Here is a 23,753-nt window from a genome sequence, read left to right as displayed (position 1 = left end):
TTGTTTATTATGATTTTATTTTTGACCATGCAACTCGTTACGTATTGAAACATGTAAGCTTACGTTTTATATTTTTAATTGCAGATGTATGATGAGGCGTTTAGGGTAAGTTTTAATCATATTCTTCTCATTTCTTGAATAATTGTTATCAAAAATATAAACCAACACATTATCAAGAAAAAAACACAATTTTCTGTAAATGAAAATAAAGCAAAGAAAAAAATTATTTTCGTACTACAAATTTAATTTTTTTACTTGTAGGAACTGCCTTCAACCTTCCTTAGAAGCTTGCAAGATTCTATTGACCGACTTTACGTTCCCGACGGAACAAAAAAAGCACCAGCCAGAGATTGTTCTCACTTGTACCACGCGCAAGAGTCTGATGAAGCTAGAGCAAAACTTAAAAATGGTATGTTGGAATCATCTTATGAAGATAAGATTGGAATTCATTTGGTTTTGGTCGCGATTGTCGAATTGTTAATATGTCTCGACAAATTATTCCTCAACCTTTAGTAGTCCTGACCACAGGTGGTCTATTTTTTCTCCGGATACTCCGGCTTTCTGTCTATCACGTCCTTAAATAACATCGGCGTTCGATACGACGTTAAACTAATCAAAGAAATAAATTAATTATGCTAATTTATTCATTTCATGTCTTGTATTTCTGAAGTATTTTCGGATTTTAGAGACACTTTTATCATATACGACAAATTACTCTATTTCAGTATTTTTATTTTGTTCATTAACTTATTTTGAAGGTATTTACATGATTGATCCCGATGGTGGAAAGTTGGAGAATGCTATTCCAGCATACTGTAGATTTGAATCAATGGAAACATGCATACGACCAGGACAGGAAGAGGTTAGTAGTTTTTTTTTAATATTGTAGTAAAATAACATTACTTTGCACGAACAAAACCTGATATCAATTGTGTATACAATCTGCAAAGCGTTGTTATCAACATCGATTTTCAGCATATTTAGGAAGATGAAAGACAGAAAGCTAAATAAATTTGCATTTTTATAAACAATATGCAATTAACAACTTTTTAATTATTTCAGTTGACATGGAAAACAGTCGAACAATTCATAGGTAGTACAAAAGAAGTAAGTATTTTACCAAGAGTCGCATCTAACAATTTATATGGAAATATAATGTACCTGAATCGGATCAAACTCCAACATTTCCCCATACTTTTATGGCATTTATTAGATATATTTTCTATGTTTATATTATCATATTTGTATTCATATGTTTATATATTTATGGGTATTGTTTAAAATATTGTTGTTTTTCTATCCAGTTTTATTATAAGGAAAAGAGACAATTGCGTGTGTTACAAGAGGTCAGCGACAGCTCGAGGCAGACACTTACTTACAAATGTAGGAATCACGACATCAATCTCAGCACCACCTCATTTGAAACCTTCCTCGGCTGTAATGTGGACGCTAACAAGCGAAATGGAGCTAAGCCTCGCTATGTCGATGTACATGTTGACGAGGATAACTGCAATGTAAGAACACCTGACTTATTTTCATTAATGGATTTAATTACTGCAGCCTGTTATTTTCGTCAAAATATTTCCTATTTTATGAAAAAAGAAATTAAAAAATTATATTTAAGCTGGTTTAAATCTTTGCGACCTGGCTTTTGAAGTACATAATTCACCATATTCTCAAAATTTCGTGGATTGAATTTTCGCGATCGTAGCAATGGCCCGGTAAATAACGAAATATCTCTGCTAAAATAAAGAGGCTATATTATGCCGCTGTAATTGTTGGAAGCTATGAGTTTGAGATATAAAAAATTGTGTAGCCCAAGTTGCGAAAAATATATGTAATGTATATAAAACAAATTATCATGTTCCAGTTCAAATTAGCTTTTAATATCTTTCAATTATAATTTGATAATCTTAGGTACGTGTCACAAAATTGACTCATTTCAATTGATATTTTCTGCCACGCATAACAAATTAGTTGGGTTTTTTTTGTAATTTTCCTGTTCCGTCTTCATTGATGTTTTTTCTTTGCAGATGACTGGTGAATGGGGACAGAAGGTGTTCACCCTTGAATCCAGAAAGGCTGAAGCTCTGCCTATTTTAGATGTAGACATAAATGAAAGTGATATTAATGGTAGCCAAGCAGAGTTTAAAATAGTATTAGGAGAGGTCTGCTTCCGAGCCTAATTTCATTAAATTGGTAATTCAAATATCTTCATTTCTTAAAGGTTTTGCTTGAAATCATGGCAGGCGTTCAGTACTTGAAATCATGGCAGATTTCCACATAATAAATATGTAAAATAAAATCAACCAATTTCCAGATTCATGGTGCGGAAAAATCAGACACGAGAGTCCCAAACCTAGAATTTAAATCGTGGCAATTTCTAACAACGGAGGAATATAAGTTCATCAACAGGATGGGACATTTTTTTCTAATGAAAACTATAAACAATGAGCAAATGTGTGTAAACATGAGCAAATGTGTGAATATGTGGTGAACTGGTGGTAACTTTACAAAGAACAAGAGAACACGTAATAGGTTAGCATCAAGAGATATTATTTTCAAAATTGAAATTCATGGCACATTGGCAATATGATAAGGGTAACCATAGCAACTTGATCAAACCGCGTTATATGTTCTCTTTTTCTGATAAAGGGAGATAACCTTATCACATCCGTCCATATGTACTTATCACTGTTTCATCGTCTTTCCTTTCTGTCTATGTATATTTATAGGGGAATACAACATTAATCCTGTTATGTTCACAGACAGGGTATCTTATACAAATGCATGATAGTGCAGTTGTACAAAAGGGTATAAAACATGAGTCTACTGTGTTGTTGAAATATACATATAAGGATTCTTTCTATATTAATTCTGACCGGGGATTTAAGTAGTTTATTTTTCTACCTCTCATTTTTCATCATTCATTTTCATGCGGCGTCATTTCAAACACCAAGCAGTAGCAAAGGGGAACAAAATAAAAAAATAAACTAAATAATTTAAGTTTTTTGTTGTTTTATTAACAGTCGTACACCCCACTGTTTAAGATTTATTGTATCATTGTCGAGTTCGGTTCATAATTATTGACCAAAAAAGGATCGGTTGGTTTGGATTAGTTTAATGTTCTACAAACAGCCACGACCATTTGAAGAGGTGCTCGGTTTTCATGGTGGAGATAAACCGGAGTACCCTGTGAAAAACAACCGACCTGTGGTCAATACCTGGCAAATGCCCCACGTTTGAGTTCACAAACCTGAGGAAGAGAGCTTGTGGTAATATGTTGGACCATCTCGGCCATTGCGACTCTGACAAATATGTAAAATACACATAAATTAAAAGGTATGTTGTTTGAGTGGAAGGCATTTAAAAAGACCACTCGGTACAGGTGCATGTTGACTCAACAACAACAACAACCATTGCAGGTAAACGCTTTTCCGAGCAGCACCAAGGATGTTATCTCTATTTAGAAACAATCAAAAATTATTCGTAACTGCTAAACAACATCCGATACAAGTAAATGTTTCTAACAATCCTTTGGGTAAACACTATTTATAAACGAAATAAAAAACAACAAATCATGTACACATTAACATTCTCTCATTGATAAATAACAGCTTTACAAGTAAACCCAAATTTTAAAGTAATAATTACACAACGACTTTTTCCTAATATTTGGAATAACAACTGAATGCGGTGAACCTTCACTTGAAAAAACCCCGATACAGGTAATTTCTGGCTGAATGCTAACAAAACACAGGTAAACCTCAGTCCTCTCCACAGCGTTCTATACAGCTAACCATCAACTGTTAAAGTTACCTTCACCCCTGAACTTCTATATGCAATAACAATGCAGGTACACACTGCTGCAGGATTCGCTTCTAATAGTGTGTTATTAGTCACACGAAATACAGATTGAAATTAATATACAGATATTAGCAAGTTCCACTTACATTGTCTGAATAACCATCGGTTTGGAACATATCATATTTTAAGTTTTATTTTGATATGATTATAAATTTACACTTGTTCACATGCTCAATTATCATTATCCTGTTATTACCTTATTACGTTACATTTTAAACAACACATGTTACAGATAAAAAATATTCCTGATCAACATTTCATGCAGGTGGATGCCACTGAAACTTAGTGTAATATGTAGTTAAAAATCACACACAAATAAAAAAACTGATATAGGCGACACTTTGAAAAATAAAAGTTAAAATATTTCCTTGGCGAAATAACAATTGTCAAGGTTACTGTTATACCTAATCAACAAGCAGCAACTTGTACAGGTTCATTCAATCTCGCTAATCCTTAGATTATTGATACCGAGAAAAATATATCCTAAAAAATGCATTTGGTCTTTTACTAAGTAAAAAGTGATACAGGTAAATGTTACTTTTCAATTACAAATAACATATGTTAAAACGAACAGAAAAAAACACTTCTAAACAACAACTCGATAAGAACATACACTCATAAACAATAAGGTTTCAGTTAAGACCATATTTAGATAAGAGCTATTTCTACTCTTAATCAGCATCATATACAGTAAAGCGTTAGTAATAACAACGAGAAAAACGGAAAACTATCACTAAAAGCAAGATTCAACATCCATTAAAGGCCATTGCTACTCCTAATATTAACCAATACATGAAAGTGCTTCTCGTTATTAACTACCTATTCCGTGTTCGCGTATATATTGCGTTATCTCCTCTTGTAGCTAGGTAGGTATTGATTGCTACGTCATCCGTTAGTGAGCACAACGTCAAATTAGACACATAAAATAACGTGACTTTCGTTCACAAAATCATCATTTCAATATCTGTCAATACCTTTTCACTAGAGAGATAACGATAAATCCTTAACAAGGACCGATAAGCGGTATCCCTTAAAACTGGTACAGGTAAAGGTCCTTAGATTAGTTTTCTTTTATGAATGAGGTGTACACATGTGTTCGCTTAGTGTTAGGGTTCAGTACATCCCAGACACCTTACAATTATCAGTAATTGAATAATAGGCAGGACACAGAGCAAAACAGGTACTCGTCGTGGACAAAAAATACATTGATACTATTTGGAGGACTGATAATACTGACAGCAGAAGTAAACAAAATGAAACACTGTATAACCAGTGCTTTACGCGGGTTGGTGATCGCGAACATACGGTATCAAAAGGTTTTAATACAGATGGTATGGATCTACTTTTAATTACTCCAATGAGTTTATATAAAACGCCTAATCATGAATCCTATAAAAAGACGACCTCCGATCTCTTTATCCAATATGGCTATCGATTTCTTCTGCACAAGCACTGATGCTGTTTCTCGCTGTGTGTGAGGTATCTCTCTTAGCTTTTGACCTGGTAAGGATAAAAATGATCGATGTGACTCAGACGCTTATCATTTGCATTGTTGCCTATAAACCCAAACATCATACGTCACTGAGGAATCTATCACCATAGTTATAGTAACTACGATGTGATGTGAATGCATTGAGAAGCTTAGCTAAGACTACAAGACAAAACAGTATCATAATGTATTGTATGTGTATGTACGCGTGTATACTTCGTCTACGTGTGTGGTTGCACATTGTCCTCCCTACATAAGAGATAACTCATTTCATCCTAGTGTCACATTAATAATAAATGAAAAGAAACGAGATTTTGTCTAAATATAAACTTTATTTATTTTACATCGATTGAGAAACAAGTTATACAACTTATGTAAATCACTCTCGATGGCCCGGATGTAAGCGCCCGAGGGGTCTTAGTGTGGGAGGAAACCGGAGTGCCCGGAGAAAACCCACGTGATCGGGCAGGTGACCCCTGACCTTTTCACGTCCGTGCCGGGGATCGAACCCCGGCCAGCTAGGTGAAAGGCGAGTGGCTTAACCACTTCACCATCCGATCACCAGATTTTGTCTTACCACTAATATATTTTTAATCTTTAAATATATTTTTTGAAACACCAATAGGTCTTTTCACCTTCACCTGTGTTTTTTCATCTAAAAACAATATGTATAAACTATCCTGTAATTCCCTAGTCTTTCTTGGCTGCCGTCGATCTTAGGGGAATGGAAATGTGTCCATCTCCTACTAGGTGTCAAGCTCATTTAAAGCTGAGTCATGATTTCGAGGTGCTGCAAAACAGGAGTTCCCGTATAAAAACCACCGACCTACCGTTGATACTTTGCAACTGTCAGGTGGAAATGTTGGAATAACTTCACCCATCAATGCTGGAGGGTATTAATGATTATTATTTATTATCTGAAACCGAGCCTATGTCAATAGATAGTTGTTTCACTATAGAACTATAGGTAGAGCTGATAAAACATCACCTCATCGAGTTGGGTTTTTTTTATCTTTTATCTGCCAAGATGAAATATGTTCACAAATTTACACTGGTCAACTAGCCCTAATATCAAAGACTGTCATCTCTCAAATTTGTAGATAGATATATTTCGAAATCATCCATTTTAGTTTTTGTTCATCTAATTAAAGACGACAAACATGTCTGGTAACACAACTGATCTTTTTTACAAAGTTAACTTACAAATTGAGCTCATACTGACAAAATCAGACTTGATTTCATTCTGACATATAACGCCCAACACACATGTAAATTTCAACCCAGTAGGTACAGAAACATTTTAAAAAAAACTGAAAACCCATACTATATTTCTGGAAATATTCTGTGGTCCATATACGAGACTAGTATATTAAAAGACAAGTTTATTGATAGCGCAAAGTATATAGTTCATTTGGTATCAAGCTACAAGATCAGTTAATGTTGGATTTTTCATTTGTTTGCTTATTTATTGTAATCACTCTCGAAAACAATGCTTCCAAAATAGGCATATTCCCGTATTTTCCTGTTATTTTATGATAATAATAATTCTTGAAAGAGTCCTAATTTCGACCACAGTAAATGTGTTGTAAAGTTTACATGTGCTAAATCAAGCACCTATCTTCTGTAGCATTTCATTTCGATTTTGGATCCATATCTTATTCCATTATCCTTTTGATTATTAAAGTTATGTGCGTCATGACTGGGCGAACATTTTTATTTTGTCTCCAAAATCTATTGAAACCACGAGATGTGATGAATTATACTGTGAAAATCATTCACATGGACAGACAAACATGTATGATGCCTAATACACATTAGTTACAACACCTAATTTACGTACTGTAAAATTATTGTATAATGTCTTATGTAGATGGAAACATACCTCCGTAAATCACTTTTCAGTTACCTTACTAATAACACGGTAAAATGAAATAGTAGACTACAACTTCATAATCATATATCATGTACTCACTTCATCATCACTCTATATTTAATTATACTACCAAAATCATTTCCAGCTCCTATTTGTACTTGTAATATTTAAGTTAAGAATATTTCATTGTCTGATAGTAAAGACAATCAGAATTGGGTAACAGGCAACATGCCTATACACGCCCTCTCCTTACAACATATACTTGTGCGATTAAAACCTATGCATTGTAAGTATTGTGATTTTCAAAAGTTTGATGATTTTGGGAGTGAATATCATATTAAAAACTCTTCTTTTTTCATTTTTAAAATATATGAAGCAATTTATTTTCACGGCTACCAAATTTCTAGTTTCCATACGTAAGATTAAAACCTATGCATTGAAAGTATTGTAATTATCAAAACATTGATGATTTCGAGAGTAAATAGCATATCAAAAGCACTTCTAGATTCGTTTTTAAAACATGTGAAGCAATTTATTTCCATGGCCACCAAAGTTCGGGTTTCCATACATAAAAACATGTGCTGATATACTTTCGAGATTTAAAACCATATGCTTTTCCCTGTTATCATCTTCCCTGATGAGAAGTCATAACTTTCCTATGACTGACTTTTCTTTTAATAAAGATATCTAAAAATAGGAGTTCATATCAAAGTTTTAGATGTGAAGAACAATTAATGACAATTAAAAAGCTTTTGACACTATGTGTAATATTAGCCATAACATAAAACATGCTATCTGACCAGAATACCAGCATCTTTAAAATACTCAATGTTTCACTTTTTTGGTCAGATCCAGTTTTTACAAACAATTAGGATCACTACATGTATTTTGAATATCTAGCAATTTAAAATAAAATGCTGTTACTTTTTTGGCATAAAAACTGAGGGTCAGTTGTGTTAGACGTTTTAAGTTTTATTACAAAATTTGTTATGTTTCAAATAAAAACATTGTGTTGTAATTGTTCACTTAACTGGTTCACAGTGCGCCTTCAAAAGAGCTAAACATGTTGTCACATTTGCTACTTACATTTATTAAGTGAAAGTGAAATTTTGCCTGCCTGTAAAGCGTAAGAATCATTTGTTTTCAAAATGTCAATTTGATTATATGCTTGTACATAAAATTCTGCAATCAAAAGTCTATTTTGTCACATTTTCACATGGCAATGGCAAATAGTTATAAAAAGAGACACAGAAATAAAAAAAACCGTTTTGTTCAACGTCAAACGAGGAGTTATGACGAAGGGAATTACCATTCATACGGATTTTTTATTATTATTATTATTATTAATATGCAACACATTGCAAGCTAACAACTTTTGGAATTCTATAACATTTTCAAACCCATTTCATATTAATATTTTCGAAATCAAAATTTGGTTTCGATTTAGGTATATACATAATAGTTGTACATTGAGGAAGTTAGATGCACATGACACCAAGCCCTCTCCATACACACTGGCCTACATCACGATAAGAGGATAATATGTATAACACACCGATCAGCAGGACAGACCTTTCCATGTTCTGTGCGCCTACACGTAAGTAACTGTAGATTAACTTTGATAAGAAGCCGTCGGAAATGTGTATTTCAAAAAACATCATTTACATTTTATTATCTCAGCTTGAAAATATCGTTCCGCTCCACTGATTTCTTATGTTTGTAACAAAATACCTTGCAATTAATTACAGATCATACTTCAGAGACATCCATGATAGTATCATTGTATGATAATAGGAGTTATCATAATACATTAAATGATATTCGTGTTGCGTTGAATATCGGGACGTAGTTATGTAGCATACTGACATATATCGACAGGTATCTAGTACAGCGGCGAATGATTACTGATCTGATTATGTTACGTATCGTTTAGTCCTTACAGTTTAAGGGGAAGCTGGTTTTGAATAAAAAAAAAATACTCATACAAAGTGTAATATTTCACAAAATAAATAAAAGAAAAACCAGGAATCACACTAGTAGTCGGGACCTGTAACTTTCAAAGCTATCGTCATACAAGGCTGACAAGATGAGCAGTGTCAAGGCTAGTGTGACGAGATTACACATATATGTAACGACGTTATATGTAAACATAGTCATGTAGTTCGGCTAGCCTACTCACCGTAGGCTCTTGTCTATTTGGGTATGGGGATGCGTTGTGGCAAAAAGACTGGGCTCTTTATCGTATGATCACGTGGTGTTTTACAGGTTGTCACAAAGGTTAATGTTTCGTTACATAATTACGAAATTACCAGTTCGGCAGTTCCGGTGTACCGTCCAACAAGCATCATACCACCTCACCAGACAGCGAACGATGGCGAGTATAAGTAAGCAGTAACATTCTATTCATATCAAAATATCGTGAAAGGTATTAAATGACATCTGCTTGATTAGATGGCAACTAAATCTGTATGTCTTATAAAAGAAATCATTTCGCTTTATATGTTCTTATATAGATATCCAATCATATGTAGACGTACTAGGAAGATTTTCTTTTAATATCTTTCCATGATGTTGTCTGTAATACAGCTAATGATATTATGATGGGCTTGTCAGTGTTTGTACGTGACATTGCAATAATAAGTGTTATTTCATATAAAACTGACAGAAGAGATACAAGAGACAGAAATGTTTACTGATTTTCAATTTCATTTGTTAAAAATCAAAATGCCTGTGGTTTAGATGACTTGTTAACGACATATGTTTGGTTGTATAACTCAGACCATGTGATATTGGTCTCGTAGGTTTTACCTAGTATTATAATTTTCAAAGATGATGATGATGATGATGATGATGATGATGATGATGATGATGACTAGAGTGATGATGATGATGATAATAATGATGACTAAGGTGATGATGATGATGATGATGATGATGATAATAATGATGACTAAGGTTATGATGATGATGATGATGATGATGACTAGAGTGATGATGATGATGATGATGATGATGATAATATGATGATGATGATGATGATGATGATGATGATGATGATGATGATGATGATGATGATGATAATAATGATGAATAAGGTTATGATGATGATGATGATGATGATGATGATGATGATGATAACTATGGCGATGATTATGATAATGGTGATTATGACTGTGATAAAGATAATGATGTTGATGACTATGGTGATGATGAAGATGATGATTATGATGATGAATGATTACTGAGGTGATGATGATGATGATGATGATGATGATGATGACTATGGCGATGATGATGATGATGATGATGATGATGATGATTATGAGGTGATTGATGATGACTATGGCGATGATATGATGATGATGATGATGATGATGAATGATTACTGAGGTGATGATGATGAGATGATGAGATGATGATTATGATAATGGTGATTATGACTATGATAAGGATTATGATGATGATGACTATGGTGATGGTGATGATGAAGATTATGATGATGATGATGATGATGATGATTGTTGATGATGATTATGATGATGATGATCTTTATCATTAGACAAGCCTTTCTCTGACCCTACAACGAAGAAATTCCTGGAGGATTTCCACAAACTTATGATCAATGAAGCTTTAGCAGCAGAGGAAGACCCGAGTACTAAGGTCTGCAACTTCGTACAGCCACATGAGTTAGAGGTACTGTATTATTAAACATTATTGATATTTTGGATCACCTGATAAGACGTTTCGAAATTTTTTTTCTTTTGATGAATTTTCATTTACAAATTAAGTGGCAGTAAATTGGGGAATAGAACGTTCCATTTGGCAATACCATGACTCGAATTTGGTTAAATATCATCACATCTATTTTGGGCGGATGCTTCGTGCAACATTAATGCAATATGTTTATGGACATCGAAACAAGATCGATAATATTATACAAAATCATTATTGTAATTCATTAATTCAGTAAGTGATATCTTGACTTCCAACATATTTATCAACATTTCTGTCTTTCAACATCATATACAATATCGAGAGCCATGAAAGAATAGGTCATATAATTGGGATATGCTAATGTGGTTACAGAAAATATTTATCAACATTTCTGTCTTTCAACATCATATACAATATCGAGAGCCATGAAAGAATAGGTCATATAATTGGGATATGCTAATGTGGTTACAGAAAATACTAGATCTGGACATTGGGGATGGACCAACTACAAACGAGCGGCTATTGGAGCTGAGTGGTGATCTGATCAAACATAGTGTAAAGACCGGTGGGAATGATAATGTATCGCTATTAAATGAATACTGTAAAAGTGGAATTTTTCGTGGGGTGGACATTTTCCCTTATTTCCCTTTTCATGAAATATTGGCGACTATATCCACTCGCGAATACAGAGTAAAAAGGCACATGATCACACCGTCAACAATTTGAAAGCTCATCTAGCGGAAATATCTAAACGCGAGAAGATTCCAATTTACAGTATATCATACAAAAACTTATACAACTATAAGACTTTTATATCAGTAGTTTGAATCTCATAAACGTTTAAAAATATACACGAAACTTATTTCATATTCTGCCCCTTTAAGTAACTATTGAAGTATTATTTATATTTCCACACACATACACTTCTATTTACGGTTTAACCGTCTGTGAAAGTTATTCAATGACAAGACCTCAGGGATGAAATGCTTCTTTATATACATAGGCTACAAGTGATAAAACATTTTACATTTACACACGTAGATGATGAACTGTGATAAAGACATTGTGGTACACATGGATATGGTAGCGAACTAAGGATAGTGATATACTATACTCAGCTTTCTTTATTTATCTGGAAATCATTTAAGGTTCCATATATTTTATAAATTTTTAGAATAGTAATGTTTTATGTTTAAGTCAATATCACTTTGGCTACATATTGATTTTTTATAAATACTGTGTATATGTTTCATGTAATATAGAGGTGACACTTAAATAAAATTATTTAACCCTTTATTATTATTATCTTATGATTTTGATTACGTTCGTCCATTCAGGTCACCCTCAGTTCTATAACCAGTTGTACAGCGGTAAAGACCCGTACAGTATGGCGGGGGCTTGGCTCACTGACGCTCTCAGTACAAACCTGTGAGTATAAACCGGTAACGCATTTCTAAATTCAAGTTTTCACACACAGAAAGTTTTCTGTCATGACAAACAATGGTATCTATAAAAATGTCACTCTCAATACAATTTTAACAAGACTAGAATAGTGTGTCGCCAGCCGGGTTTTAACCTCGGACTGTCTGGTCCGCCACTCTACCGACTGAGCTAAATCCACACTTGCTATATAGCACCGTATCACTGTTTACATTTAAAATGATAATGACAGAGAATGTCGAGTGGCCATGGTTTCTGACAAGCAGTTCGTTACTGTCATACTCAGAAATCTTCATCCCATTCTGAATTTGCATATTACAAAGTTATCAGCCCTTGTGGGTAAGTATTGATTGTGACGGCATGTGTTTCCTAGCGTAAACCAAAATAAACATGAATTTTACTCACAAAACAATGACGTCACAACGGATACCTATCCGTAAGGGAAGCAACTCTGTAATATGCAAGGGCGGAATACTCAACGATATGCGGTACATATGATTTCTATGATATATAATGATGTTATTTCAGACACACCTATGAAGTGGCTCCCGTTTTCGTTATACTGGAGAGATTCATGATGAAAAAAATGTGTTCGGTGTTCGGTTTTCCGAATGGCGATGGCGTGTTTTGTCCGGGCAAGTACTTCGCCTTTTTCTCTTATTATTTATTTATTATTTAGATTTTTACATTTCACCCTAACGAATTCCGACAATGTTTGGGATTTACATATAATTTGATAAAATTTTAGTGTATATACATGTACATCGTAATAATGTATCTATTGATAATAGTCAAACGTATTGTCCTCTATGTTGAATTTACCGCCACATCCTTTGACAATTTAATCTTTTTTCAACATTCAGGGGGTTCTTACTCAAATATACTGGCGCTCCATGTTGCTAGGTACAAGTCCAACCCATCATTTAAACAGACGGGAAATTTCGGTTCCAAGGTCCTCACAATGTTTACACACGCAGATGTAGGTGCTGTTGCTTTTTAAACTTAAGAATTTGCGATTAATGTTACCCTGAGCTTTTCAGCTCACATAAGTTTTTTTCCAAATGGTCTTTGCAATTGATTAGTGTAATCAGGATTACTTTTTGTAAACGTAGTTATTTCTTAACATGATTACATAAATGTTCTTTAATTTTGTAAAAGTTTAAGCGATTTGTGATGAAAACAAATGCGAATGTTAACTTACATGGAATTAAACTGAATACAATATAAGTGAGGCAGATATTTCATCGAGGAGATTCAAAAATACGCAAACAAATAACCATTGGTTTACAGTACCTGTCAGTTCTGGTTGTAACTTCATCTGGTGACAAACTGGGTCTGTGAGATGAACCTCATCTATTAATTACCTTGCAATTTTTATTGATGTAGCCCAATGTCATTGTAAGAAGTAGACATACAGAAACTATAAGTAGTTATATTTTAGCACAAATCCTAACGCAAAAGCGCTATAAGTACCAGGGCTTAGCTTTTCCTTAAAGAAATTCCCAGAAATTCCTTAATATAAAATTCTTCATAGGAACATATTACATGTTTTAATAGATCTAAACTATTGTGATGATTTCTTATGGAATTTTTTTAAGTTTTTGCTGCACATGGTAGTAGTAATCCATGTTTGTCATTCCTACTTTTCTATTTCATATTCTAATTTTCGATTTGTTTGATAATTGGTATATAAGTTAATTTATTTTACAGTGGAAATAGTCTTTATATAAATCAAATATCGTTGATCTCCTTTCCAGGCGCATTACTCACTGGCGAAAGGCGCTAGTTTTCTTGGGCTTGGAATGAACAATCTCATTAGAATCGACACTGATGAAAAAGGACGCATGTGTCCGACTGATCTGGACAAGAAACTAACAGAACAGAAGGCTAAAGTAAGCATTAATTAACACATGGATATGCAGTTCAATATCATAAATTCATGAAATTAATTTATCTCATAATCTGTTATTATCAAAAAATAGATTTTATCTTTTTCCTCAACGTTGTTGGACGTTGGTATCGAGATAATCGAAACAGAGGCGTGATTAAACATCAATAATTTTAAGTGTTGTTAGTAAATTGTTATTTTAACCAACCTTGTTACATGTATCTTAAAAAAATATTGCGATATTGTCATTCACCGTTTGCATTTAATAAATGCTCATCTATCGATTACGCACGTATTGAAGTTTTTGGTAGCAAAAAACGAAGCAGAGTTCACTTTTGTACTTCTGAATACCCTATAAGGTAAACTATATAATTTAGAAAACACGATGACATGATTGTATATACTTGTAATTTCATGGATATATACTTTTGATTTTTACAGGGTACACTGCCCGTCTTTGTCATGGCGACATGTGGGTCGACTGTCCTAGGGTCGTTTGACGATCTCAATGCCGTTGCAGATGTGTGTGAGAAACATGGCGTCTGGATGCATGTAGATGTACGTGTTAAATTGGTGGTTGATTTGAAAATAAACCTAATATAGTAGAACATTTTACCATTCATAAAGCTGACAATGCAGATTCAAAACATTCATTTTGAGATGGGAAAATAATTTAAATGGTTTCCAGATGACCCCTGTATATCGGCCATTTTTCTGTTTAATGTAGCTTCATGATCTATCAAGAATTGGCCTTATTGGGTTACACCGGTATCATTTTCAATTGAAACAAAACTTTAAATGTTATCAAATGATATCTTTAAATATTTAAGATTATAAATTAGTTAACGTGTTAGCGTTTTGCGTATTTTGGGATTTTCAGTTTGAAGATTTTATGTGTGACATAAAAATATAACAATATCATTACGTTCAGTGTCGTATGATTTAGATATTCGGAAATCCTATACACATACAAATGTATCAAGAACCTTAATGTATGCCAAGTACTGAAATATATCTCTTATAGTCATTTCGAGCTTTACACGTGATGTGTGTGGGATAATTAATCATATTGCATGGTTTCGGATATGTACTGTCCCACCAAAAGATTAATCGTAAGGCTCTTTAATGAGCAAACCAAATACCAGTCTTTAAAACTATAAAAGTAACTTCACATAGTGTGTGATATAACGATCTAAATATGTTATTGTTTGCAAATAACTTGTATTGCACAATTAACCCTATCGTTATGTAGCTATATTTGATAGAAGATCCTTTTATCATTTATTTGACCATGTTCGCCATTATGTAACCATAATGATATTTTATTTCACTTTGAATTATAAATGTATCTAACTTGTTTTGATAGGCAGCCTGGGGAGGAAGTGCAATCTTATCTGATAAACACCGTGCATTAATGAGTGGAGTTGAAAGGTAAACAAATACAAATAAAGAATGCTCAAATGATATATATTAAGGTTTTCATATATATAATTATTTTACAATAAAAAGAATTTACATTGCGAGTACATTGGATATTGTTTTTTTTATTATTATTATTATTATTTAATTTTTGATATCTATTCTTAACGCCAGAGCCAATTCAGTTGCTTGGAACCAGCATAAAATGAGTGGAGTCCCAATCCAATGCTCTTCTCTTCTGGTGAAAGAAAAGGTAGGATTGTCAGATTTACATAAATAACTTCATTTCATTTTCTAAAATTGTCGCATAATATGTTCACTAAGAACGAATAATGTATTGTTGGGTTAGTATATCGTAATTTACTGTATAATTTTTGCGGGATACTTTTTCGCGGTTTTTGTTTTTGACACTTATTTACATGGGATTTATCAAATTTGAACAATAATAAGCTATACAGTGCATCTTATTTGTCATTCTTTACATTTTTCGTGGATATTTATGTTCGCGGAAACTAACTCTACCGCGAATATAGCTAAATTTTATTCCCCGCATCCCTGTAAAATAAAAGAAGTTATACACAAATTTCGCAATGAATATGGATACTTTAAATAAGATATATGAAACTGCCAAAAATTACGGATTGAATAAATGTATTTTGATAATCGTGTACAACTATTACTAGTGGACAACTGAAATTTCTGTTGGTATAGGGACTGTTAGAGAATTGCAACTCCTTCAATGCAGAGTACCTGTTTCAGCCCGATAAATGCTACGACACCTCGTATGATATTGGTAAAGTAATTTTTAAAGCGAAATATTATAAGACTCTTTCATATGTGGATATGAAAGATAGGGATATTCTACCCGAGGGTCACAAAATGTTGTAAAACCCGAGGCATGCCGAGGATTTTACATTTTGGGATCCCTGATTTCTGCTTTTTAGTCCCCTGCCGGTTAAATCGGAGGGGACTATAGTGTTTGTTCCCGTCTGTCTGTCTGTCCGGATTTCGTTTCTATTTTTTGTTTCGATATCTTGAGATAAAATCGACGGATTTTCATCAAACTTCACACAAAGGTGTCATAATGGAAAATACAGCTTGGAATTGAATTTGAGGTCAAATGGTCAATTACAAAGGCAACTGTTATTGAAAATAGATTTCGTTTCCAGACGATAACTTGAGAAAAATCAACGGATTTTAATCATGCTTCACACAATGGTTGAAAATACAGCATGGAATTGAATTTGGGGTCAAAAGGTCAATTACAAAGGTCATTAGATATAGATTGTTTCATAAAATGTTAGTTTCCAAACGGCAAATTGAGAATTCATAAACTGATTTTAAACATTTTTCACACATTGGAACATGTAGTATATGAGAATATACAGCCTATAATTGAATTTGGGGGCAAAAGGTCAACTACAAAGCTCATTATTACTACAAATAGACTGTTTGAAAAACTATTGTTTCCAGATGATATCTTCAGAAAACATCAACTGATTTTGATCAAATTACTACGGTGGCTGGGAGCGGACATGAAATAAATAAAATTATTGCGTTCGAACAAAATATTATTGCGTGGGAACGAAATACTATTGCGTTCGAACGAAATAATTATTGCGTGGGAGCGAAATAATTATTGCGTTCGAACGAAATAATTATTGCGTGCGAACGAAATAATTATTGCGTTCAAACGAAATAACTATCGAGCTCATTATCATACATGGATGAATTGACAGTAATCATGCCACCGTAGTAATATGATTAAGAGATGGCCTACAACTTATGAAACGGCACGTTATCTAAAAAAGATGTTTTCCTTATTTTTAACGATTTAAAGTTTTGTTTATTGTATTATACTTTATATATCTAATGAAATACACGTACATGATGGCGTACAGGGGACATTATACATGTCTATAATTGTATTTATCTTTTACGTACAGCATAGTATCTTGTACATATGAACAACTTAGTATATAAACTTGTACGTACAAGATACAACGTTGTGCGTGCAAATGTACAATATCACAATTTGCACGTACAAGACACTGTAATAATTTGTAAGATATGAAGTTGTACGTACAAGATAATAATTTATAATAATTTACAGACGTACAAGATAAGTGTTTGTGCATACGTACGTACAAATGTACACGATAATGTAACAATAGATACTAAAAAGATACTAAGTTAAACGTACAAGATAATAATTTGTATGGACATGATACATAAACCTATATATTGGTCCTAATACGCTGCCGTAAATAAAAGCATTATATGTTAATACATTATGCTTCAATATTTCCATTTGAATGTGTGCAATTGTGTTACAACGAACGTTGTTTTGTATCAATACTTAGTCAACTATTTTTAAAAGTAAAACAATGAATTTACACGACATCTTCTGCAGTTTTTATGAAAACTATGTATATATGTTTTGTACCTATAAGTCTAAGGGCTTTTGGTTGATAAAAGATTGATTGATTGAAGGCACATACTGAAATAGTTTAATGGTTTCAAAGCAAAATATACTACTTTATTAAGAAGGTTAACACAAAACCACTTAAAAATGACCAATTACAAAGAATATTGATAGGAAATTGCAGACTGCGACATTTGAAATAGCCAAAGGTGAACCGTTGATATTTCGTTCGAACGCAATAATTATTTCGTTCCCACGAAATAATTATTTCGTTCGAACGCAATACTATTTCGTTCGTACGCAATACTATTTCGTTCGAACGCAATAGTATTTCGTTCGAATGCAATAGTATTTCGTTCCCACGCAATAAAATTTCGTTCGAACGCAAAAATATTTCGTTCGCACGCAATAATATTTCGTTCCCACGCAATAGTATTTCGTTCCCACGCAATAATTTTATTTATTTCATGTCCGCTCCCAGCCACCGTAAATTTCACACAATTATAGTCACTGTTGTTCAAAATAGTTTGTTTAACAAGTTTTAGTTAGTTTGATAACTTGAGAACACATAAACGGAATTTGTTCAAACTTCATACAGTGATAGCATCACTAAGCAATAATAACTGGCCATAGAAAAATTAATTGACGGCAGGGAACGTGTGTAGATTGCAACACTTACTGTAAACTTGTTATTTGAAGAAAAAAAAATATTTCTGAAAAAAATTTCTTACAAAAAATATATATATATGTATATCTAAAAAAAATCATAATGAAGAGCTTCTTTTTTATGAATATACATTGTACTTTATATCCCCATTCAGTACGAATTAACAAATTAGTTTGGAAGTTTCAAACTTCTGCCTACCGATGTTTTCTCAATTAAGCATCTGGTGTTTATTTTAACGCTATGATTGTAATTAATATTTGATCAGGCGACAAAACAATGCAGTGTGGACGAAAGCCAGATGTACTAAAGCTGTGGATGCAGTGGAAAGCATATGGCGACAAAGGGATGGCAGCTCGTGTGGACCATGCCTACGACATGGCTAAGTAGGAAAGATCCATAAATCTTAGATATGAAACATCTTTTTTGCTTATAAAATGCGTCCACTAAATTACCTTGTATGAATCATATTAGCCGTTCTTCGCCTATCTATTACTTTTCTTATTAATAATTCTTCAATCGCACGGTCTTGTCTTATATACCTTTCACAATTGTGTTTTTATTGACGTACTTGCTTTTTAATATTCTTTAGATATTTGACACAAAAGGTGAAAGAAACAGAAGGATTTCGGCTAGTTTTGCCCGAGGTAATATTGTTTTGGCTCTAGTGAAAAATTAACGGTAGTAGATATAATTGAACATTCTGTAAAAATGATGAAATAATTACAAAAACCGACGATCGTTTAATCAACTTTAGAATATAAACCTTTTGTATACATTTTGTACTCATTTTCCATCAGAATGTTTTTCTTCTGTTGATTTTTTTTTATTTGTTTCTAGTTTCAGTGTACGAACATAAGCTTTTGGTACATTCCTCCGCGTCTGAGAGGAAAAGTAGAAAATGAAGAATGGTGGAAAGAGGTTTCCAAGGTAAACTTTCCCTTACTCAAAAATGACGCTATTAATGTTTAGCAATTTACTTTTTTATTTTCTATTTTATTAATTTCTTTACTTATTTAGAGCAAAATTAACCACAAGGAATATTTATATCTAGTTTAAAGATATAGCATTTATCAGCGAATAAATACAAATAACATTTTTGTTTTTGTTTGAAATAAAAATGTATGTAATATTTTTTATCAGTTGATGTCATATATCATATTTTTCATATTATGACAATAATTATTTGAAGGTCTCTGAGATCTACATCCTTAATCAGTATGGATTATTCTGTTGTCATATCGTCTTTGTGCATTGGTTCCAGACCTATGTAAAAAGACGATAGCACAGCTAAATGATTGGAAATAAACCTCTGTATATTGTGTATTAAGACACCAAAATGCGCTAATTTATATACCCGCAAATATATAATAATTTTCAACTTTTCGCATTTGCGTTAAAATTTGACAGCGTTAAAATAAGTTCATTTACAGTTACTGTAATGTTTGTTATACCTATAATCAATCGTTTCTATATAAATTCTATTGACAAAAATGCCAATAAATGAACTGTTCCGTCGAGCAGTCCGGTCCAAAGAACTGTTAAAATCAACTGTTAAAATGTGCTGTTGGACCGGAGTGACGTCACACCTACAATTCGTGACGTCAAAGCATTGTTTGGAGTCAATGGGTATAACAAAACAGTTATCGTTTGGGTTTTCGGGCAACAGATGATTTGTTGGACCCTCAACAACAGTCGGGCAACAGCTTGTTGTCGGGTCCAACCAATCATCTGTTGCCCTCAATCACGTCATCAACTGTATAATGTTTTACCTTCTAGATATTAATCGTCATTTTAAGTACACCAGTTATACCATACATTTGCATTATCAACACTTAAGATGGTACCTCAAATTTGCTCTGAAAGGATGGATTATTTACTGACCTCCGTTTCCACTCTATTTGTCTCAAGGTGGCGCCACAAATCAAGACGAAGATGATGATGGAGGGTACTATGATGACGGCATACCAGCCTTTGTCAAGTAAAGGTCTTGTTAACTTCTTCAGGATCATAATAGAAAACCCGCTCTGTGAAAAGTCAGGGATGGACTTCATCGTAAACGAGATAGACCGACTAGGCCGAGATCTTTAAAGAAATACATGTCGCTGTAACATATATATACTTAAGCAGCTTAATACAAATTCAGCAGGTTTTAATCAAAATCATACAAGATAAGTGAAATGGAATGTCTGATTCACATCGGAGTTGAACATCTGAGTTGAACATATGGTTAACATCGGAGTTGAACAACAGAGACGAACAACTGAGATGAGTTAAAAGGAAATTGAATATTTATATAATTGAATTCTACGAACAACTTTTCTCTATAGAGATTTCCTGTGTCAACGCGTTTTGCGGTTAATAAAACAAAGCAAACACATTTGTTGTCATTTTTTCTCATTTTATTTAAGAAAGGTAGACAAGCAAGTGTCATGAAAGAGCACGATGTACTATCAGACAAGCTTGATATAATGAAAATGTAAACGACCAATGAAATTATAGCAATCAGATGTCTGATAGTAATTAAAGCTTTTGTACTTGAAATCATGGCAGTGTTAGCTGTATATATCACAGATAAAAATATAAGGTCTGGAACGTGACGTCATCGGGGGCGGTATCATGGCAGACCGCAGGTGTTACACCAAACGATGACGTCGCGTCCCGTCATTCTCCATGGCAACTTTCATACACAGAAACATCCTGTCACGTGATATATTATCTTTCTCTGATAAAGGCAAACAACATAGGAATGGTCCCACACACACAAACATCCAACATGTTCTATGATTAAACCCTCCCCACAATAATATAACCAGGTCCCTTACCCTCTGATAAGTAAAACATATCTAAATATGCGGCGTCATTTCATTATCAATATTTTCAATTAAACAATAATCAGAAATTATTTTACAAGTAATTTTGAGCCAGAAAAGAAGGCTTCTCAAAAGTCAAAACAAAAATTCATTGTATTACACAAAGTGTCCGAAATCAATTATGAATCGTGAATTATATGATACGTAACAAACATTAATTATCATGACTGAAGCAAACAGGTCCCACTTCAATCTTGAACTCCTGGTTCGGTTGTCCAATATCCTGAATTCCCACATCGATGATTGGCAGTCTTTCAGTCTTCTTGGTACTGACCTCGACAACAGTCTCTCCCCAACTGTCCTGGGCCATCTGTAATATAAGTTTATTATTTACAAAGGGGGTTTGAGACAGCTCACAACCGCTAGACAATTACGTGACATCATCAATACACACGGCGTAACCGCGTGTAGGTGATGTTACTTTGATTTAGATGCAAAAGGCATTGTTCAGTCATTATCTACGATAAAAACCAACTTATTTTATTGCGGTTAATATTATCAACGGTTTCGAAGCTATTTCCTGTACGAACCTTATTACCAAAAATAATGAGGGAAAACAAGAATAAGAAGTCAATATCGGTGTAAATTATCACCCTTCATATGCATAAAACAAGAAAATAAAAAATAGAAGTGGTACTATGTAAGACAATACGTACATCACAACCGTCACTGATGACTTTGTATCTGTACTTCTTCCTGCCCTGAGCTCCTAGGTCGGTATCATCGAAGGTGACCAGTTTGATAGCCTTATTGTAAGCGTCTGCCTGGCGATCGTAGTATGCGACAGTGTTCCTACACTTGTATACAATGGTTTGAATAGCCTTGGAGCTCATCTTCTGAAGGACCTTAAGCTGTACACGGTTTGACTGGTACTCCAGCTAAAAACGTTAACATACAAGTGAGAGATAACATAAATATATATAGTTTTCGCTCTCAATAGTTTTAAGAAGCTTGTCTATATTCTACTTTGTATATGGCAAATCAATTATTATGTTATAAAATATTGAAATATCAATTACAAGTGCATAATTTAACTGGAACGATGATTCATTTTTGAAATATAAATTAATTTAAATGTCATATGACTTTGATTTTTTATATTCTAAAATAGTTAGCTTTCTGATATTACAGCACTTGTCCTACAAAATTTTAAAAACATAAACTCAATCATTTAATTGTTAATTTCCATAACGCGGGTCGTTTTTTATTAACAGGATCTTCCTTTAGCTAACTATCATCATATACCGTTAATACGGATATTATAGATGTGGTCATATTTTGGCTTATTTGGCGTTCGGCATCAAAGAGCCAAAATTCAACACACCAAATTTTGGCTACGTATTTATTTGTTGTATATAACGATCATTACATCTACATATCATTTATTAGGCATGCGAACGGATATTCTTGGATAAATTACTGAAACATGTTATATAAACAAACATTTAAGATATATTCTGTGGGGGAAAAGGTTCCATGTGCGAGTCCTTCTAAGACAAATATTTCAGAGTGTTGTCTTTTTATCCATATGGCTTCAAAACTCACACGTCAATTTTTCATCGTTGCGAGATATATGTGTATAGACAAAGCAAATCTTAATTTTTTTAATCTTTCAATCATATAAAATCATGCGCAAAAATTAACACGGCACAGAGAAACACCAAATTTAAACGCACCAAAATTTAACCACTGTATTGTGATACATAAACGCCAAACGTTCCCGACGCCAAAATATCCCAAATTATGGTATAATTATATTGTTAAAATAGATTTACACAAGAGAACTTGCATTTGTTCTGTATTGTAACTTCTCTTTAGGTAATCGGTTCATATACTTTAATAGATGCCCTAGCGCTATACCGGGCTTGTTATATAATAGGACTTTTTTCGGAAACGCATTTTCAATAAATACTTCTCTTATGATTAGAATTTTTTCAAAATGCTACACACCTCTTTGCCCTTGATTTGCTTCTGAGCAAACAATGCATAATCATCGCCCTCCTCCTTTGACACCGGCTGGTTCTCATACTAAATTTAATGGAAATTAGAATTGAAAGACACAGTTACATATCTAAATGCGTATTCCATAATATGTTGATTT

General features: G+C 33.3%; 3 protein-coding genes across 3 annotated transcripts in view; 2 read left to right on the top strand and 1 right to left on the bottom strand.

The window, feature by feature from the left end:
• The window catches only part of LOC138321663 (fibril-forming collagen alpha chain-like), a 31,355-nt gene extending 28,354 nt beyond the window's left edge, over nucleotides 1-3,001 (top strand). The window contains exons 44-49 of the mRNA XM_069265495.1: nucleotides 85-105; nucleotides 262-409; nucleotides 759-862; nucleotides 1,063-1,107; nucleotides 1,305-1,514; nucleotides 2,034-3,001. Coding sequence (XP_069121596.1) covers nucleotides 85-105; nucleotides 262-409; nucleotides 759-862; nucleotides 1,063-1,107; nucleotides 1,305-1,514; nucleotides 2,034-2,186 — 681 coding nt within the window. The 3' untranslated portion in view covers nucleotides 2,187-3,001. The remainder of the gene's footprint in view (nucleotides 1-84; nucleotides 106-261; nucleotides 410-758; nucleotides 863-1,062; nucleotides 1,108-1,304; nucleotides 1,515-2,033) is intronic.
• A 5,695-nt stretch (nucleotides 3,002-8,696) lies between these two features.
• On the top strand, nucleotides 8,697-21,159 carry LOC138321661 (cysteine sulfinic acid decarboxylase-like). The gene is made up of 16 exons (XM_069265494.1): nucleotides 8,697-8,826; nucleotides 9,495-9,613; nucleotides 10,789-10,922; nucleotides 11,415-11,508; nucleotides 12,281-12,371; nucleotides 12,912-13,018; nucleotides 13,247-13,362; nucleotides 14,141-14,275; nucleotides 14,713-14,829; nucleotides 15,638-15,702; nucleotides 15,865-15,943; nucleotides 16,402-16,483; nucleotides 19,048-19,165; nucleotides 19,372-19,426; nucleotides 19,620-19,709; nucleotides 20,691-21,159. Exons 2-16 carry the CDS (start codon nucleotides 9,511-9,513, stop codon nucleotides 20,868-20,870), a joined length of 1,566 nt encoding a protein of 521 aa, XP_069121595.1. The 5' UTR covers nucleotides 8,697-8,826; nucleotides 9,495-9,510; the 3' UTR covers nucleotides 20,871-21,159.
• LOC138321660 (collagen alpha-1(II) chain-like) overlaps nucleotides 21,160-23,753 on the bottom strand; it is a 29,948-nt gene continuing 27,354 nt past the window's right edge. Inside the window, exons 48-50 of the mRNA XM_069265493.1 lie at nucleotides 23,603-23,680; nucleotides 22,309-22,530; nucleotides 21,160-21,962 (exon numbers count right to left, since the gene is read on the bottom strand). Of these exons, the coding sequence (XP_069121594.1) occupies nucleotides 21,807-21,962; nucleotides 22,309-22,530; nucleotides 23,603-23,680 (456 nt within the window). The 3' untranslated portion in view covers nucleotides 21,160-21,806. The remainder of the gene's footprint in view (nucleotides 21,963-22,308; nucleotides 22,531-23,602; nucleotides 23,681-23,753) is intronic.

Source organism: Argopecten irradians, chromosome 4 (genome assembly GCF_041381155.1).
Source record: "Argopecten irradians isolate NY chromosome 4, Ai_NY, whole genome shotgun sequence".
Taxonomy (NCBI): domain Eukaryota; kingdom Metazoa; phylum Mollusca; class Bivalvia; order Pectinida; family Pectinidae; genus Argopecten; species Argopecten irradians.
Note: the sequence above shows the minus strand (reverse complement) of the source record. Positions and strands in the feature narration are given on the sequence as shown.

Bases quoted from the DNA above. Each gene is read 5' to 3' on its own strand.
- LOC138321661 (XM_069265494.1), top strand. From the start codon at position 9,511: ATGTTTCGTTACATAATTACGAAATTACCAGTTCGGCAGTTCCGGTGT. The intron at 12,372-12,911 runs GTGAGTATAAAC...ATGTTATTTCAG, and splicing joins GACGCTCTCAGTACAAACCT to ACACACCTATGAAGTGGCTC. The intron at 19,427-19,619 runs GTAATATTGTTT...ATTTGTTTCTAG, and splicing joins TTCGGCTAGTTTTGCCCGAG to TTTCAGTGTACGAACATAAG.